General features: G+C 39.6%; 1 protein-coding gene and 1 long non-coding RNA gene across 2 annotated transcripts; one reads left to right on the forward strand and one right to left on the reverse strand.

The window, feature by feature from the left end:
* The first annotated feature begins 5,493 nt into the window (after positions 1-5,493).
* LOC129739267 (uncharacterized) lies at positions 5,494-6,771 on the forward strand. The gene is made up of 3 exons (XR_008735789.1): positions 5,494-5,724; positions 5,841-6,180; positions 6,251-6,771. It is a non-coding gene; the product is annotated as an uncharacterized LOC129739267 (long non-coding RNA).
* Positions 6,772-7,463: 692 nt separating this feature from the next.
* Positions 7,464-9,656, reverse strand: LOC129737784 (uncharacterized). The gene has a single exon (XM_055728946.1). It carries the CDS (start codon positions 9,654-9,656, stop codon positions 7,464-7,466), a length of 2,193 nt encoding a protein of 730 aa, XP_055584921.1.
* Positions 9,657-20,986: the final 11,330 nt, after the last annotated feature.

A 20,986-nucleotide genomic window follows, 5' to 3' on the forward strand; every position in this document is an offset into this window, starting at 1 on the left:
GGTCCATTCACGACGCTGTGAAAGCCAAACCGGCCGATCATCAACACGACTCAGGACCAACTCTAGCCGAGGAAATTGCTTCGTCGTCAAGGGTAAATCCATCTACTTCGTCTAGCGGCTGGAGACGAATCGGAAACAAAATGCTTTGGAAACCTCAACAGTACTGGGAAGAATACGACGAGAGGAAACGGAAGCGTGCGGCTCAAGTCAAGGCCGCGGAAAAAGCCAGGCGAAAACAGCATAAAAAACAGCAGCATCAACAAAGACAAAAAGAAATGTTCCTATCAAGAAAACAACAGAAGCAGTCACGAAAACAATCCCCCGTAAAATATTCATCAAAAGCAAGAGCCACTACTGATAAAGAGCTATTGTCGTTACAGGAAAAAACTGTAAAATCAGTTGAGCGACAATGGATTTTTCTCGGAGTAGGTAAGTTAAACCTAACGTCGGAAGTAGTGCGCTGGATGGCGGGTCACCGTACGATTCCAGCGCACTACTTCCGACGTTAGGTTTAACTTACCTACTCTGAGAAAAATCCATTGTCGCTCAACTGATTTTACAGCGCTGGACTGGCGACACAATACTGGCTGCCGCAAAAGTCGCGTTTAATAGAAAATCAACTCCGAAAGCGAAGATCCCGACCTTCATCAACTTCCAACGGGGAGAAACATTGAACCCCGGTCCTAGTTCTGCTTCACCAAATGTGCAAAGGCATCGAAAAAGGCCTTCAAATATTCCTGCGCCACCCCCGGTCTCTCCACACCTTCCGAACTCATCAACATACCAGAACAGTAACACGATGACGACAGTGCCACCTGCTCATCCATACGCTACCTTCAATCAGCCATTCACCGCACCTCTAGTTGCACCGTGCTGTCACCACGACCCATCGGCATTATATTTCAACCCGGTAATGTATAACAACCCATATTTTCTGCCGAACCGACGCGTGCCTATGTAAGCACTAGCTCCTCTGTATTTATGAACCAAGCGGATCATGTTACCATTCGTTCGTGCGATCACCCAGTTATCAATAATAAAGAAATTGTGGCATATTGCCAAAACTTTAACAGAATGCGAAGCGCATCTAAACTAAACACAATTCATAAAAATTTAGTAGCAAGTAATTATACTATCATTTTAGGAACCGAAACAAGCTGGGATGATAGTATAAAAAGCGAGGAAATTTTTGGATCGCGTTACAATGTCTACAGAGATGACCGAAATTTCAATTTGTCCGACAAGAAATCAGGCGGAGGCGTTGTAGTAGCAATAAGCTCTGCTTTCGATTCTGAGCTCATTGAAATAACTAAGCACAAAGAATTTGAGCAGGTGTGGGCAAAAGCTCAAATCTTCAAGGAAACTCATATTTTTGGATCGATCTACTTTCCTCCAGAATATGCCAGTAAAGATTATTTCCAAAAGTTTCTACTGAGCATAACAGAACTATTCAAAAGCTTCCAACCCGAATTCAAAATTCACCTGTATGGCGATTTTAATCAATCGAATCTACAATTTTTACCCGATGAAGATAATGAAGCAATCCTTTTACCGATTTTTGGAGATAATGAAACATTACAATTCCTTTTCGACAATCTTTCTACCTTATGTCTTAATCAAATAAATCATGTGAAAAATGCCTGCAATCGCTATCTCGATTTACTGTTTTCAAACTTGACTGATGACTTTTGTATTTTGGAAGCTACTAATCCAATTTGGAAAAATGAGATATTTCATACAGCTATCGAATTTTCAATTATATGTTCTGACAACAAAGGAATACCAGAATACGAATATGAGGAGACCCTTGACTTTTTCCATGCAAATTACACAATGATTAAAACTAAATTACAATCAGTTAATTGGCAATCATCATTTCAAAGCGAAAACCAAACTGTCAATCAGGTAGCTATTTTTTATAACATTCTTGGTAATATCTTGAGTAAATATGTCCCAATAAAAATAAAGCGACGAACGAATAATAACAGAAATCCGCCATGGTTTTCAAAAGAGCTAAAGCATCTTAGAAATAAAAAGCAGAAAGCGCATAAAAACTGGAAAAAGACACCATCGCTAGCTAATAGTTTAGAATATCAAGAAGCATGCAACAAACTAGCCATATGCCTTAATACCTCCTTCGAAGAATATAATAGGAAAACAGAGGAAAACATTAAATCTAACCCAAGAAGCTTCTTCAAGTATGTAAGTTCCAAATTGAAAAGTAATAATTTTCCATCTCGTATGCACTTGGACAGCGCTAACGGTAATAATTCCCATGAAATATGTAATTTGTTTGCCAATTTCTTCCAAAGCGTTTACACCAGTTTTTCGGAAGCCGATCGCGACACTGCGTTTTTCGATTATTTTTCCGACTCAGCATCATTGACTGTGGTAGATTCAATCACCCTTGAGGAAATACACAAATCAATTTGCTCCCTGGATAGCTCCAAAGGGCCCGGGCCTGATGGAATTCCTCCATTACTTTTAAAAAATCTTGTAAATGAACTAAGTGTGCCCTTGTTTCTATTGTTCAACTCATCGTTGAAATCCGGTGTTTTTCCTCAAGTATGGAAAGAATCTTTTCTTGTACCTATTTTCAAGTCGGGGAAAAAGTCCGACATTAAAAATTACCGGGGTATAGCAATCTTATCGTGCATACCGAAACTTTTTGAAGCAATAGTGAATCAAAAAATATATAATCAAATAAAAACACTCATAACTGAAAAGCAACATGGATTTGTTAAAGGACGATCTACAGCGACTAATTTACTTGAATTCGTTTCTTATAATATCCACTCTATGGATCAAGGAAATTCCGTTCAGGCTCTATACACGGACTTCAGTAAAGCTTTTGATAGAATCGACATCCCTTTGTTAATTTTTAAACTACATAAAAACGGATTCAGTACACAACTGCTGAAATGGATTGAGTCGTATTTGACAAACCGTACACAAATTGTTAGATTCAATGGTTCACTTTCGAAAAGCATCTCCGTTACATCTGGTGTGCCTCAAGGCTCCCATCTCGGTCCCTTATTATTTATCTTATACGTCAATGACATTACTTATTTACTGAACCAGCTAAACGTGCTTATATACGCAGACGATATGAAGCTTTATATGATAGTCAACAACGAAGAAGATTTCAGGGTGTTTCAAAATGAAATAAATATTTTTTACAAATGGTGCAGTAAAAGTCTTCTTGAACTAAACGTGAAAAAATGTTCACATATTGTATTTACAAGGAAAAAATATCCGTCATATGAAATTGTCACATTAGGAAATGAGCCTGTGGAGAGAATCAATAAGATAAGAGATCTAGGTATTATATTGGACTCAAAACTTACTTTTGTAGATCACTATAACTCAGTAACTCAAAAATCAAATAGTATGCTTGGCTTTATAAAACGTTTTAGTTATAATTTTCAAGACCCATATACATTAAAAACATTGTACACAGCTTATGTCCGATCCATACTTGAATACTGCAGCGTTGTGTGGTCCCCCTTTCAAATTTCTCATAAAAACCGTTTAGAATCCATTCAGAAACAATTTGTTCTATTTGCTTTACGAAATCTAGGATGGTCACAGAGCCAATTACCAAGCTACGAATCACGCTGTTTACTAATAAATATTGAACCATTAAGTGTTAGAAGAGAATTTGCTGCAATCTCCTTTGTAAACGACATAATTAATCAGCGTGTTCAATCTACTTATCTACTAAATAAGTTAAACTTTTATTGTCCGAGTCGCCAGTTGAGAACCAGAAATCTGTTTATTTTAACCTCTGCTCGAACTGATTATGGTAAAAATAGTCCAATCAATTGTCTTATGCAGAATTATAATAAAAACTACCAGAACATAGATTTTACTATGTCTAAACAGCAGCTAAAAAGTGCTTTTTACGGCGACAGGCACTTAAGAACCTAATATTGTAGTATTTGAAGTAATATTAAGATTGTACTTCTAGTTTTAAGAATATATATGTAGCCTACGATGTTTGGTGAAATAAATAAATAAATAAATAAATCCTAACATGTGTAAATCGTTAAACTGTTCGGTAATTTTTTCGGTAAAAAATAAACGAACATCGGTAAATGAAGAGTCGATTTACCGATGTTCGTTTATTTTTTACCGGAAAAATTACCGAACAGTTTAACGATTTACACATGTTAGGATTTCGGTAAAAAAATTACCGAACTCGGTAATTTTCATTTACTGTGTATGGCTACTATCCGAAATGAAAACTTCGGAAAGCTTGTGCAAAGTCTCGATGAACGATCTAGACCATTTTGGAAAGTAGCGAAAATCTTGAAAACCCACCCTAAGCCCGTTCCACCTTTGAAAATAAATGATACTCTTCTCATCACTCCGAAGGAAAAAGCAAATGCGATTGGAGACCACATCTTGACTTCGCATCTTCTCGGTTCGAACATCCAAAGTCCACTCGAAAATCAAGTCAATCAATGTATCCACCAACTAGAAACCACCCCTTGTGTCATATCAGATAGAGACAAAGTAACCACTGATCAGATTTCCTTTGCGCTGAAATACTCCAAAAATATGAAGGCTCCTGGCTATGATGGAATTTTCAACCTCATTCTCAAGAAACTCAACATCAAAGCCCACTCGTTTCTATGTGCTATTTTTAATAAATGTTTGGAGCTTCATTACTTCCCAAACACCTGGAAAGTAGCCAAAATCATCCCAATACAAAAACCTGGAAAGGACCCAACATCACCTTCAAGCTATCGACCCATTAGCCTCCTCTCATCGTTGAGCAAACTTTTTGAAAAGCTCATTCTTAATAGGCTTCTTAACTTTGTTGACGACCATAACATCCTGCTTTCCGAACAGTTTGGATTTAGGAAAGGCCATTCAACCACTCATCAACTGATTCGGGTGATGAATAACATCAAAAGTAACAAAGCTGTTTCCAAGTCGACGGGAATGGCCTTATTAGACATCGAAAAGGCATTCGACAATGTCTGGCATGATGGACTCTGTTTAGGCACCGGAACACTTTCGGACACGAATTAGAACGCGGCGAAGTTGTATTAATAACTCAAAAATCACAACACTTTATTTCTGATTTGCGATTGGGGTTTTATTGGGCGAGTAGTGCACACGACGGTGGTTTCGTTTGGACTGTGCCTCAAACTGTGTTGTGTATAAAGTGGCGGAATAGAGAAATTGAATACAAAACAAAGTTCCCTATCATTTACTATCAATACATTTACAAATTTGATCATGCACAGTATGAACTGAGAAATAGCATAAATTTTACTCTGTGTGCATTTTCTCCCTGTTCTGAACAGAGCGTATTTCTCCCGAAAGCTCCTTTAGACCGCTTTCGGGTAGGTCTAAATTCCCGTCGGGAAGTGTCAACTCTTTCCCTTACTACCACTACTGAGCGGTGAGTTTACACTCAAACATACGCCGCCCGCCTTGAAATCTCATTTCAAAACAAAACTCCTAACGTACTTTTCGTTCGGTTGTAGCTAGTTCTCTTTTGATTACTTCTTCGTTCCTGAAACTATCGGGTTTGTGTTTGTATGAAGACGGCTTAAATATTATGTATAGTGTAGTGTGGTATGATTTGGATGATTTGTTGTTGCTGGTGACACAGAACTGGAGCTGCTGGGCTGAAGATGGTCAAATTCGCTGGAAATTCGATGCAATTAACCGATGATTGGCTGCTTCTAAGGACCAGGAACTGCCAAGGTGAGTATCTGATGGATTGACTTCTGCGAAGTTACATGAAGATGGCACAGCAATGCAAATTTCTGTCGACCTGTTCTCGGTAGCGATCATGATGAGTAATGATGTTTTTTTTTCAGCTTCCTCCCCGTGTGTAGATGCTGGATGGACAAAGCGTACCGTGGAAACGACACTTTTTAGCAGTTCCCCATGAACTAACGGAATGCTTGCTCGATGACAATTTTTGATACGACGTTTTGTTTACGTGATGCTTTCCGCAGTTCCCTGGACGATTCAGTTTTGCGCAGACGTTGCCGGTAAGATGCTTTGCTACGATGGTAACTGTTCAGTCGGTCTGCTGAAGGATGTGCGACAAGAAAGAGACCGACTCGTTGTTCTAAATCTGCTCCGAAGGGTGGGATGTTGCCGAATATTTTTTGATTCGGCGGAACCAAGAGTGTACACCACCCGAATTTCAAGGTACGTATGAGATATTTTGATGATCATCATTGTAGATGCAATTGTTAGCGAACAACCTTTTCTTGCCCAGGTTCTATTGCCGATGGCCTGGTGAACAGTGATGTGTGAATTCTCAAAACTTGCGTGTCAGGTCGCATGCCTGGGATAGTCTGTCGATGAGCTTCAATGGATTTGCGAGTCATCCGCCGGTGCGCAAATTGTCGGGAGGCAATCCCCCAAGAGGAGAAGGGCATAGGCTCCCGGTGCTGGTAGTCGACAATTCGAAATATACCATTGTTTTAAAGCGGTGACTGGCGCGATGTGTGTTGGATTTGCTGCTTGACCTGTGTGGCGACCGATGGATTGATGGTTCACTTGTCGATTTCATTTTGCATGACCCGAGGTATGCTCAACAAGGCTGATGGCGAGTCGCTGCTCAAGGGATGTGTGGTGTTGGCCCGGCAGCTAATGTTGATGCTCGATGTTCCTTAATCGACCGTGGGAATAACCTGAGTGCGAATGAACAGTGCTTAATTTTTTTGTTAACCCTTAATAAATTAGGGACTTCCCTGAATGCGGAGGCACAGGGCCTCCGCCCACGCTCCTAAGAACGTCTGATGATTCTTGATAGTGATGACATCCTTCAAAAACTTCTTCGGTGAGCTCCTTAGAGAATTGAGGTTAGCCTTACCTCCTAAACATTCATGTCTGAGTGGAATGTGCTAAATTGTAATGATTTTCGAAACACAAACGCTTGGGAGAAACGGATTCTCTAACTCGAAACCCTTTAGAAATTCCTTTCCATCAATTTGATTATACTCAAGACGGTGTGGTGCTTCAAACGATTCGATACTGGTTCTTCAGAGGAAACGTTAGGAAACTTCAAGAGATATGGCTGTTCTTAAACAGATAGGAATACTTCAAACGACAATGCCACTTCAAGCGATTGGGTTACTTCATACTATATGATACTTCAGACGAAATGGGCTGTTCGAAATCATGCGGAATCTATTAAACCTTTGTTTAAATGGACATTTCATGTAAACTTTGTTATCGCATAACGAATCTTAAGCAGTTCTGGTAGTTTACATATCTTAATGATCTGATTTGATTGGAATAGCTTAACTTTAGACTGAATGTTGTAATGTGTACTAAGCGTGATGCGTTTGAGCCTCATGAGGACGATTAGAGTTTAATTAACTTTATTTTCTGAGTGAGCATCTTGGGCTTAACAACGATAAGTCTGGCGAGATTATAGGATTAACAAGTATCACCACTCGAAAATTGACTTAAGTAAGAATTTCTTACAAATTCGACAAAGAACCTCTGACACAAAACTGACTCTTTCTCGGGTAGGGTACTGATAAAACGTTCTGCTTCATTCTGAATGTTGATGCTTCAATTGTTCGAGATCTCAACGCGGCATGTTTCGAGCTTCTAGAACCACGTGAGCTGGTTCTGTAGTTATTTGTAGAACAAACTAAGGTGTGAGAAACGTGTTGAGGAGATTCGACCACCCGGCCTGCCACTATCCAACCAAAAACTGTATTTTGGAGTGATGGACCATTCTTCGTGGCCCTTCCTCGTTCATCCTTCAACAAATCTGTGAAATACTCGGCGCCAATGATGACATCGATCCGCTTTGATTCGTGGAAGTAAGGATCAGCTAGCAAAGAGGAATCGGGAAGCGTCATTAGCGAAGGTTTAAACGATGTCGAGGAAAGATGTAGCGCAAGTTTCGGCAACACGAAAAACTTCATGGTATCTTGGAATCCCGAAATTTTTGGCGAACGTGAACAGACTTCAGCAAGTATGGTCTTCGTTGAAACTGACTGACATGACCCAATACCCTGAACTGACAAAAACGTAGGTGATTCTTTCAACTTCAGCTTTCTCGAAAACTCTTGAGACATTAGGCAGTGTTGCGAGCAAGAATCTAACAAGGCTCTAGCAATCTGAGCGTTACCGTGACGGTCCTTAATCTTTACAAGAGCGGTAGGGAGCAGAATATTCGAAGCGGACTTAACAGGTAGTGCGACGTAGTTTTGGCTTGTGCTTGGCGTTGGCGAATCGAATTGTGTGATTGTATTTGGTGAATTGTGTGTTGCATTTTGTGTTTGAGTGTGTGTTTCCGTAACTATTGGCATGGTGTGACTTTGCTGTTGATAAGCTTGCTGTGGATAAGTATGGGTGCTTTCTTGATTAGAGGGTTGTGCAATTGACTGTTGACTGAGTCTCGGATTCGACGGATTTGGAACGGAGGATCGCGTAGCATGCAACATAGTGTGATGCCTTTGTTGACATAATCGGCAACTGCTACGAGTGCAGTTCGTCGCAAAATGTCCAGGCTGTAGACAATTTCGACAGACTCGACTTCGATTGGCGGCTTCAACACGTTCTGATATCTTCAATCGAAGGAATCTCTGGCAGTGAAATGGTGAATGCCATGTTTCGGTACAGAACGGGCAACGTGAATCCGACCGGATGCTTATATTGCACACTGTTGATCTTGTCTGACGTCCTTCGGATGGCGGATTTCTTGCAGAGGTGATTGATTGCAGAACTGAGCAGTGACCTTGCAAGAACAATAGCAGCTCTTCGTACGTTGGGACCTCCTTAGACCCGTAATGCGTCTCCCATTGGCGCAATGTTGCAGAATCAAGTCTAGCGCACAACATGTAGACTAGTATTGTACTCCAAGACTCCGTTGGCTCACCGATTTTCTGCAACATCATCAAGTTTTTCTCAAATTCGCTGACGAGGAAGTTTAAACCATCGTAGCTCTCCTTTTTTAGCGATTCGAGGGCGAAGAGAGCGTCTAGATGAGCATTTACAATCAGCTTCTTATTTTCGTAGCGGACTTCAAGCGTTTTCCAGGCGACGTCGTAGTTTGCCTCTGACAGCTCGATGTTGTTTATTTCCTTCAATGCATCACCTTGCAGAGAGGAACGAAGGTACGTAAATTTATCCATTTTTGTCAGATGCTCGTTGTCGTGAATGAGACTACGGAAAGAGTCTCTAAACGTAACCCATTCTCTGATTTTTCCGCTAAAGGACGGCAAACGAATCTCTGGCAGCTTTACTCTAGACGTATTCCCTGACACAGACTGACTCTGACTGTTGCTGGTTGTGTTCACCCCTAAGGCATCCTTATCGCCTTGAAGTCTAAGGAGGTCACCTCGAATTGCAAAGTATCGGTCATCAAACTGCTGCAGAATTTTGTCGTTCTCTTCTTCGCGCTGTTTTGCAATCTCCCATTTGACTTCGCTGTCAGCATCTTTCTGCTCTTTCTCGGCTGCTTCGTCCAGCAACATTTCTATCTTGCTCCGTACTTCGAAAAATTCACTGTACACAGTATCAATCACTTGCAATCTTGAGCTTAACTGGCACCGATCACTATCGATCTGATAGGTTTGGATGAATCTATCAGTACCATCAAAAATCACATACAACTGCCGCTCACGTTTTTGCAAAGCCTTCAGCGTACTTCTCGACATTGCAACACTTTTTGTAATCTGACACAGGCTTCAAAATTTTGACGAATACAGACTTGTTCCTACAGACAAGTCCTTAAACTGACACGTTGTTTCTGACACAGGCTTAATATCTGACAATGTTTCAGACGATTTGAATTCAGACTCGATTTCTGACAAGATCTTTTCTGACTTAATTTCTGACAATATTTCAGACCAGGTTTCTGACAATATTCAGACAAGAATTCTGACACAAGCTTATTTTGAGACTCAGCCTCAATTCTGATAAGTTTCAGACAAGATTTTCGACAATATTCACTTAAGAATTCCGACACAAACTGATTCAGACTTAATTCTGACAAGTTTTCCAACTCAAACTCAAACAAACTTGTATTTTCTGACAAATTCAGACTTGATTCTGACAATGTTTCCAACACAAACTAATTCAGACTTAATTCTGACAAGTTTCGAACTCAAACTTAAACTCTTAAATACACTGGTATTTTCTGACAAATTCAGACTTGATTCTGAAAATTTTTCCGAAAAAAACTTAATTTCCGATTCAGACTTAATTCTGACAAGTTTCAAGCTCAGACTTAGACTCAGTTTCAAATTCTGACACAATCTTAAATTCTTAAACAAACTTGTGATTTTCCGACAAATTCCAACACTTTGGACCCAATCCGTCCAGTACTGAATTATTCTGACCAAAATATCTGACTTGCACCTTCTGTGCTTCTGACTTGCACCTTTATGTGCTCTGACTCAGGGTATATGCACTTAGTTTTGATCAACTCAACGTTCCATCCGATCGCGACGCGAATTACCGAGACTAGCAACCCGATATTGACAGCAGCGAGTGGGCACAACCAATGAAAATTGCAAAGTAGAAATGCCAATAATGAACCAAGACCAATTTATAGTTACGGACAGGGCACACACTTCATGCAACTAAAAGATTAATTCACACTTAAAATCTTTATTGATTCGCACTTTCTTTGGCCTCATGCACCAAGCCAGTAAATACTTCCTGCTTTGAAGATTCCACAAAAACTGCTCCTTCAGACGCTGCGTCGGTTGCTGGTTGTAAATCAGCTGTTTTCTGCTGCGTTGAATGCTGATTGGTGATGTGAAGTTTCCTTGCTTCAAAGCTGGCAAATGATCCTGGCGGTGTCCTTGCTTCAGGTATCCGAGTATCACTCAATGTTCCAAATTGCAATGGCTGACCTGTCCACTGATGCACTTAATTGCATCCAAGCCAAGCGTAGTTGGCGTCCCGATAGATGCACTTTGATTGTTCGCAATAACAATGTTCAGCACTGCGATGGCGATTTTGTGACCACAAAATGGTTCACACTTTTGCTGCTGTCGAGCAAAGTCCAAACTTCACTTAAAACTTCTAAATGTCCAATTTATGTTCCGGAACCACTTTCCGGACGGTCATCCGGTTCGAAGGACCAAATGTTTAGGCACCGGAACACTTTCGGACACGAATTAGAACGCGGTGAAGTTGTATTAATAACTCAAAAATCACAACACTTTATTTCTGATTTGCGATTGGGGTTTTATTGGGCGAGTAGTGCACACGACGGTGGTTTCGTTTGGACTGTGCCTCAAACTGTGTTGTGTATAAAGTGGCGGAATAGAGAAATTGAATACAAAACAAAGTTCCCTATCATTTACTATCAATACATTTACAAATTTGATCATGCACAGTATGAACTGAGAAATAGCCAACCCCCTGGCAACTTGACAGTTCTGGTGAGTTTCGTGTGCCTGATTCAAAGTCGCAGATGTCGCATGTGTACCGCTTGTTTACATACTTTTCGGGCCATGCGTATGGAAAGGGCACATCATCTAATGTGGTGCGAATCAGGAAAATTCATAACTTTCGAATGAATAAAAAAAGATTCAACCGACATTATTATACACATTCAATAATCTACATATTTATTTATTGTATAGGTACAGTTTTCGCATAAAACAGGAAATGGTTCTGTTATAATGTGAAAATTTGACCATTCTAAAATTTCATATGGATCGCAGTTTATGAAAATCACTTGATTATTGTTGTGGTAATGTTTTGTTTTACATTTATTATGTACGATTGTCCACAATAGTTTCGGTGGAAGGGATACTTGTTCCAAAAAACTTCCGTATATCTGTGGATTATTTTGATCAATCCAGAAGTTTTAGACCTAATAAATGACACTCAGGTTTACGTCTGTGAATCGTTTGCATCGACTAAACTTTTCAAAACAGATCGTTTTTACATATAACTGAGCTAAAATTTTTAAATTCAAATCATTTTTTCATATGTTGAATCAATTGAAAGAGAATATATTTCAATATGCGTCCTTCCGACATGTTAAGTCGCTTGATTTTCAATTTGACAGAACCAGAGAACCAGAAAAAACTGGCACACGCGATTTGTATGGGAAACGTCAAGATGCCAGGGGGTTGGAAATAGCATAAATTTTACTCTGTGTGCATTTTCTCCCTGTTCTGAACAGAGCGTATTTCTCCCGAAAGCTCCTTTAGACCGCTTTCGGGTAGGTCTAAATTCCCGTCGGGAAGTGTCAACTCTTTCCCTTACTACCACTACTGAGCGGTGAGTTTACACTCAAACAGACTCATATACAAGCTTAGAAATTTCAACTTTCCACTTCACCTCATCAAGATCATCCAAAATTACCTTCAGCAAAGGTCGTTCAGAGTATCCTTAAACGGTTGCTGTTCGGACACGTTTACCATCCCAGCAGGAGTTCCACAAGGTAGTTTACTGGGCCCGATCCTATACAACGTCTACACATCCGACATTCCTCCTCTGGGTGATGACGGAGTACTCTTCCTTTTTGCTGATGATACAGCAATAACCGTCAAGGGTAGAATTCCTCGTGAGATCACGAACAAACTCCAAAGATGCCTCAATGCCTTCGTCGAATACACCAATACGTGGAAAATTAAAATAAACGCAGCCAAAACAAAAACAATAATGTTTCTACACCGACAATCTCCGAAACTAAGACCTCCGCCTACATGTACAGTGGTTATGAATGGCACAAGGGTCGACTGGTCCAGCGAGGTGACATACCTGGGAGTACTGTTTGATGAGAAGATGTTATTCCGCTCGCATATCGAAAGGGTTTTGATCAAATGCTCAAGTCTTGTTCGGTGCCTGTATCCTCTTATATGTCGAAGATCAAAGCTCTCACTTACCAACAAACTGGCGATCTATAAACAAATCTTCACACCGGCGATACACTACGCATCTGCGGTATGGGAATCCAGTGCCCAAACTCACAAGAACAAACTCCAAGTGGCGCAAAATAGGACCCTAAGAATGATCTTGAATCGTTCCCGCTACACCAGGATTTCTCATCTACATGAAGAAGCAGAAATTCAGTTAGTGGACCAGCGAATATCCGACACTAAAAACAGATTTGTACAAAAATGTAACACATCCGAACACACATTAATTCAAAATTTGTATATATTAGATTAGAGTGTAAATAGTATGATAGGTTGTAAATAGTAGTATTAGGTTCTGTACATAGTAGATATAAGTAGCTTTTTGAAAATTTCAAAACTGAACAATTCCACAAGATTGGACAAAACTTTTGCAAATATTTAAAATTTTGTAAATGTAGAACAATCTCAAAACAACATTTCCACTAAAGCTGAAAAGAAGATTCTGTATCACTTAAAATTTAATATGTAACCACACAAAAATCCCTGAATAAAGATTAATTTAAAGTCAAAAAAAGTCTGCCCCATTTTCATTTCAGTAAGTGCTTTCAAACGGGAAACATCGCAGCATACTGTAGCTGCTGGCTGCCTGAAATGCCGGAGGAGTGGAGAAACCGCATCGATTCCGGCCTGGAATCGTTACCTTGCGTGAGATCCGGCGTAACCAGAAGAGCAGCTGATCCGTAAGCTGCTTTTCCATCGCAGCATACCGTAGGGAAGGCCGGAGGAGTGAAGAAACCGCATCGATTCCGGCCTGGAATCGATGCCTTGCGTGAGGTCCGGCGTTACCAGAAGAGCAGCTGATCCGCAAGCTGCTTTTCCATTGCAGCATACCGTAGGAATGAAGAAACCGCATCGATTCCGGCCTGGAATCGATGCCTTGCGTGAGATTCGGCGGTACCAGAAGAGGAGCTGATCCGCAAGCTGCCTCAGAAGAAATAACCAGCCTGCTAAGAATCACCAATCAATCAGTCCTTTTCAGGACTAGACAGGATCGACAAATAGTTAATTGAACTATGAAAAGGCCAGAGGAATGAAGAAACCGCATCGATTCCGGCCTGGAATCGATGCCTTGCGTGAGATCCGGCGGTACCAGAAGAGCAGCTGATCCGTAAGCTGCTTTTCCATCGCAGTATACCGTAGGGAAGGCCGGAGGAGTGAAGAAACCGCATCGATTCCGGCCTGGAATCGATGCCTTGCGTGAGGTCCGGCGTTACCAGAAGAGCAGCTGATCCGCAAGCTGCTTTTCCATTGCAGCATACCGTAGGAATGAAGAAACCGCATCGATTCCGGCCTGGAATCGATGCCTTGCATGAGATCCGGCGGTACCAGAAGAGCAGCTGATCCGCAAGATGCCTCAGTGAAATTACCAGCCAGCTAAGAATCATCAGTCAATCAATCAGTCCTTTTCAGGACTAAACATGATCGACAAAGAGTTTTTTTAAATTGAACTATGAAAATGATAATCATAATCTATCCGAAGGCATATGAAACGCAACGCAAAGCAAATTTAATGCCCTTATTTTAATTTGTGTGGATTGTGACATAGGGAAGGGGGGGAGGTATGCTCATCGTTAAGTAACGAACTGAAATAACTGTTCAAAAACCGAATATTGGGTACATTTACCCCCAAGAACTCAATGCAACCTTAGGACGGAAATTTTACTATTTTTTTCGTAATTGAATTAAAAAATGCAATTTTGATTATTTCAACGAATATTACTAAGTCGAGTATATTCTGCATAACAAGTTATACTCCTGGAATGAAATTAATTAAACAAGGTAGATCATCAGTTTACAAGCATAAAGTAACTTGTAATATGACAATCAATTTTTTTCAGAGAGTTATCATAAATGAGTACGAAGAAGCGATTTGGATAGATATTGTCATTGAAGTTGAAATCCGAAGTTTTCGCGCTGGTGATCGGCAACCTTGCCAACTAGCGACGTTGTGAAATATCATTACTGGCAACGCTTTTTTAGAGTAATAACCAGTGTGCCTATACAGCTACGGGTGGTTGCATATTGAGCAACAGTAGGCAAGGAGTACCAAAAGTTTCTCATTGGTGGGGGGTGGAGACGGAGCGCTTTTTGACAGCGAATTGTTCGCCTACCATGCCTATGATTACGATTGCCTGTCTCAAGATGGACGATTCCGTGTATTCACGCAGTGTAAACTTGAATTTTGGAACGAATTAAATCTGACTTTGATTCAAAACATTCATTTTTTTTGAATCCAGCTCCTGTTTTCTTTGAATCAATGAATTATAGTTTTGATTGAAAAGACGGATAGATTTCCAAGTCTCTCGAACATGGAGAAAGCTGCGCAAAGTAACACCTCCCCAAATCCCGCGGTCGTATTTTTTCGGCCCAATCTTCAACGGCAATCACCAGTTGGACCAGCCAGCAGCTGGAGTGGCTTTCGGAAGTTTATTGACCGGCCCACGGAGAATGCGAAACTTTGTCAACGATATCAAGGACCCTACTCGGTTATAGTGAACCAATGTTTTATGTGTTTGTGAATAAAAAAGAATTTAAGAACTAAAATTGTATCTTTTTTATTATTCAAACTCCTAATAGGAACTTCGAAACAACAGGGTAAAAATCTTCCAATTGGAATAAATGGAAAATGGTTCAATGAATAAATGCTTTTAAATCTATATCTAAATTACCTTTGAGCAAAGATAATAACTTTGAATCAAATGAAACTGGTTTTTGTATCAAAGCATTAATATTTTGAATCTAAGATTTTTCAAAAGAAAAAATCTTTGAAACAGAGGAAAATGCATTTTAACCAAAGGATTTTTGATTTATACCAAAACCAAAGGAAAAAATCCTTTGTTTTGCGGCACTTTCCTTTGAAATAAAAAATCTTTGGTATAAGAACACACCCGAAGTTGTACACGTCCTGATAATAACTTGTCGCCAGTGAGTGTCGCCAGTAAATGTCGCCAGCGCTCATTGACGATAACTCCGGTTTGGGGATTCAGCGACAATATAATGCTCAAAGTTAAAACTAAGTGGAGACACTTTTCTTGAAACTGTATGAATTTTTATACAGTTTCGAATAACTTTGTTTACCGTGCGAGCACATGCCAAACGTACAGAGGCTTCACTCACACTTAAAAATAAAAGTGAACCAGATGAACATTTATTTGTTATACACAAGTTTGGTTCATCTTGCGTGTATATTATACAAATGAACATCACAAATACAGAAACATTACTGGATTGACAGATACACTTTGAAGATTTAAAACACAAATTTTGTCAAATAACGGTACTTTACGCTGTGAATAATTCGTTCTACAATTTATGGCAGAGTCTGGGGTTTTTCGACTCTTTTTTGAACCACCACCCAGCACGGTTCCTTTGGTTCGAGAGAACGATCGAACGGCTTTCTGCTGTTCTTCGCTCCTCAGTCTATGTTACCTGTGATTTGATGGGCGAAGAACCAAAAGCTGCTAATTTGAAGCAAAAGCAGAAAAACACACAAAAGAGGGATGCGATGGATTCTTTGATTTTTCAGCCATATCTCGTGTTTCGTATACGTATTCGTATACAAAATTAACAAAATTCAGACACTCGAAAAATGTGAGCCTATAATGTAATTTTAACTTTAATTTGGGTAATGTGAGAAAGCTGCTAAAGTGTGCTAGAGATAAATGAACGAAAACTGAGGACTCCAGCGGACATGATTCTGTGTAATTAAACATGTTTTTTTAATAACATTAAACATTAATCCCGAGTATATATTCGTAGTTGAAGTTTAATACGTAATGTTGCTTTGAATTTAGCACTTTTAAAAAAAGTAATTTATAATTTTCATTAAAATGCTAGATATTTTAAAATATTAATTACAATTTCATAATATTTATTCAATGTTCGAAAATATTTATGGAGTGAGTATGTTCACGTGGACATAACTCAAACTCCTACCCCCCTCTACACGAAAATTTCCAAACCAACCCCACCACGCCCTTCCCTTAGGTTAACCACGTGGTATGTGAACGGCTCCAGTGTTAGCCGCGTGACACGGTTCATTTTTGAGCCGTTCAAATGAACCGGCTCATTGAATTGAGCGAACGACTCTGAGCCGCTCATTGAAATGAGCCGTTTTGCCCACCTCTACAGGGAAAGCAAACGTTTCCATCGAACGCCACCCGCCGTATAGTTTACTTGACCAACAGCAGGACCAGATTGAGAACTGCACGGGCCGTACAACGACAGCAGTATCAGACGCGGTTGCAGGGTCGGAAAGTAGCAACGGCAGCATTAACGAAAAAAAAACAGCAGCGCTCTCGAAATTTTTGGTCGCTCCGAACGACCTCACGCGAGAATGCTCAAAAGCCAAGTAAAATAGCCCGGCGCAATCATTGCCCTTTTATAACTTATGATCTAGTGTAGTTTGGGTCGGCGCTCGGGGTTTTTTTTCATTCGGGTGTTTTGCGCACCCATCCGTATTTGCGCTGAATGAGTATTGGTGTACCAACACATAGCCGACCCAAAATGAAGTACGGAAAAGATGTCCGATAAAGTGACGTTTTTCGTGACGCGAGATCCGTTCGCCAATTTTAATTTGCCCCCCTATAGTGTTGCCGTAAGACGTAATTCTACGTCAAAAATAGTAAAATTTCGGCCCTAAGGTTGCTTTGAGTTCTTGGGGGTAAATGTACCCAATATTCGGTTTTTGAACAGTTATTTCAGTTCGTTACTTAACGATGAGCATACCTCCCCCCCCTTCCCTATGTCACAATCCACACAAATTAAAATAAGGGCATTAAATTTGCTTTGCGTTGCGTTTCATATGCCTTCGGATAGATTATGATTATCATTTTCATAGTTCAATTTTAAAAAACTCTTTGTCGATCATGTTTAGTCCTGAAAAGGACTGATTGATTGACTGATGATTCTTAGCTGGCTGGTAATTTCACTGAGGCATCTTGCGGATCAGCTGCTCTTCTGGTACCGCCGGATCTCACGCAAGGCATCCATTCCAGGCCGGAATCGATGCGGTTTCTTCATTCTTACGGTATGCTGCAATGGAAAAGCAGCTTGCGGATCAGCTGCTCTTCTGGTAACGCCGGACCTCACGCAAGGCATCGATTCCAGGCCGGAATCGATGCGGTTTCTTCACTCCTCCGGCCTTCCCTACGGTATGCTGCGATGGAAAAGCAGCTTACGGATCAGCTGCTCTTCTGGTTACGCCGGATCTCACGCAAGGCAACGATTCCAGGCCGGAATCGATGCGGTTTCTCTACTCCTCCGGCATTTCAGGCAGCCAGCAGCTACAGTATGCTGCGATGTTTCCCGTTTGAAAGCACTCACTCTAATGGAAATGGGGCAGCGAAGAGCACTTGTTTTTATATCTTCTTGGGGAAGATTTCCGTGCCATCGGCACAGTTACCACATTGAAATCTGTATCGCTCATCGAAAAAATCTTTTTCATCTGTACCGAAATCTCAAAAATCTGTACCAAAATCTGTACCGAAGGAAACAAAGCTTTGCATTCAATGTGTTGATGTGTTGTGCTGATGATTTTGTTTCCTTATTTCAAAACTTAAAAATGATAAATACTTTATAGCACATAGTATAGTTTTTTAGTTAAACACTTTTTGTGAAACTTATTTAATCATTTTTATTTTCTCTCTTTAAAAAACTGAAAATAAAAAATATTTTTCAAAATAAACGCTTCCTAATGTTTATACATAGTTTTATCAAAACGATTGATGAGAATCATATTTAATAGGACATTTTTAGATCCGCCGTTTAATCTTAAATAACTTTTCGTTCTAAGGATAGCGTCATTCGATCATAGTAGTCCGACGTATGCGGACGTGTTTTTTTCGCTACTGTTCGGAAGTACTTTTTCGGCTAAAAGAAAATTGAAAAGTGAATTTTTTCCACCGGGAGTGGTTTTTGCTTTGCTGGTTCGGTCGTCAATTGCCGAAAAGCATCTATTGGATCGATTTTTGCCACAAACATCAGCACCAAGGCAATCTACGAGGCCGCTACGAAGGCAATCTGCAGCACAAAATTGTCACCACCATCACCATCTGCCAAGGTCATCTTCAGAGGACGTTTTCCTATTTGCCCTGGAATCTGGAATTTGGACACCATCGGTGTACTGACTCGGGAATCCGGTTTTGTTTGCTGTATCCGAGTGAGCACAGGAAGGTTGAGCGTTTGGACGTCGCCATTGACGAAGGACCACGTGGCTGGAGTGAATAAATCCATACAGTGCTAAAAGCTTGTGAGTTCTTTTTATTCTTATTTATCTTTTTCTCCTCTATCTTTTTCCCTTTATTTGATTTCGACAAAAGTGAGCTTCGCTTATATTTTCAAAACGGAGGGCATCCGTGTCCCCGTTTTTTAAAATGAGCAAAGGCGGGAGGTTATATCCTCCAGTTGTTGACGATGAGAACATCATCTCTAAAGATGTGGAGTAGACTAGTTCACTTTTCGGCTTTTTTCGCTGATCACAACGCCACTTACAGGGTTTGATCCTCATTCATTTTCAAGTACTCTGGTCGAATTTGAGTTCATTTGAGTAAGTTTCCAGCGTGCGCTAGAAGTTTTATTGAAAAAATTCCATTTTTCTGGAAAATTTTCGTAGATGTGTTCCTAGCAAGCTGTTGTTAATATAAATGATAATTTTATAGTGCTCGGTTATTGGTATGATAAGCATTCGTATGGACCTGTTTTAGATAATTGACTAAATCAAACCGAAAAAATTTAAAAATTCATAAACTACCAACTTTTACAGAAAATTTACTTACAAGTTAAGAGCTTAAAATCAGTAGTAAATAGAAAAAAAATATTTTCGATACTAACTTTTCATAACAAGATAGCCTTATTTATAACCTTTAATTTGATGTATAACACTTCATTATCGCAACAGTACAAGCAAAGATATTCAAACATTCACATCACATTCTTTGAATCATAATGTTGTCTCCATTCAAGTTTTAGCATCATGCAACCTGCAAAACGTGGCATCAAGAGGACTTGCTTACAACTTGATCAAAGCGCGCGCTTTTTTTTTACTCCTGGCCCCGTCATGGGGTACTTGATTGAATAAAATATCCTTTCTTGTGCACAAGTTGGTGTGGAGCAAACTTGAACGAAAAATATTTTATCAAATCAAATTTGTTGCATAGATATTTGAATAACTTTGCCAGCACTCTTGCGATCATTAAGTGTTATACATCAAATTAAAGGTTATAAATAAGGCTATCTTGTTATGAAAAGTTAATATCGAAAATATTTTTTTTCTATTTACTACTGATTTTAAGCTCTCAACTTGTAAGTAAATTTTCTGTAAAAGTTGGTAGTTTATGAATTTTTAAATTTTTTCGGTTTGATTTAGTCAATTATCTAAAACAGGTCCATACGAATGCTTGTCATACCAATCACAGAGCACTATAAAATTATCATTTTATATTAACAACAGCTTGCTAGGAACACATGTACGAAAATTTTCCAGAAAAATGGACTTTTTTCAATAAAACTCCTAGCGCACGCCGGAAACTTACTCAAATGAGCTCAAATTTGGCCAGAGTACTTGAAAATGAATGAAGATCAAACCCTGTAAGTGGCGTTGCGATCAGCGAAAAAAGCCGAAAAGTGAACTAGTCTAATGTGGAGCATCTGAAGGATACAGGTGAAGCTGGTCCTTCTAATGCTGATTCTTCACCATCCACTATGAGGTTTGAGGCGGCAAAAAGTCAAAAATTAACTTCATCGTAATGATATTTGTCATATACCAGTTTGTAGCGTTATACTTAACTAAGATATCCTCAATTTTTCAGATGATTATCATAAGCACTTATCGTTTCACAGACATCAGACTTAGAAAATTTTGAAAAATATACTTTAGATCCAATAATATTCAAATCAATTTTTCTCCTTCAAATGAAATGCTACACCAATTCCCAATACATCGTTAGAAAGCTTATTTTCTAAGCTTTTTTTTAAAATATTTTTCATTTTTACACGGTTAACATAAAAGTGTAAAAAATGAGTAATTTTATGATTTACTCAAAAAGTTTAAACATTTTGGTCTCTAAGAAAAAAGCCTTACGTTTCCCTAAACTTTTTTTGAC

The sequence above is a fragment of the Uranotaenia lowii genome, chromosome 1 (assembly GCF_029784155.1).
Source record: "Uranotaenia lowii strain MFRU-FL chromosome 1, ASM2978415v1, whole genome shotgun sequence".
Lineage (NCBI taxonomy): Eukaryota > Metazoa > Arthropoda > Insecta > Diptera > Culicidae > Uranotaenia > Uranotaenia lowii.

Coding starts and splice junctions, on each gene's coding strand:
- LOC129737784 (XM_055728946.1), bottom strand. CDS start 9,656: ATGTCGAGAAGTACGCTGAAGGCTTTGCAAAAACGTGAGCGGCAGTTG.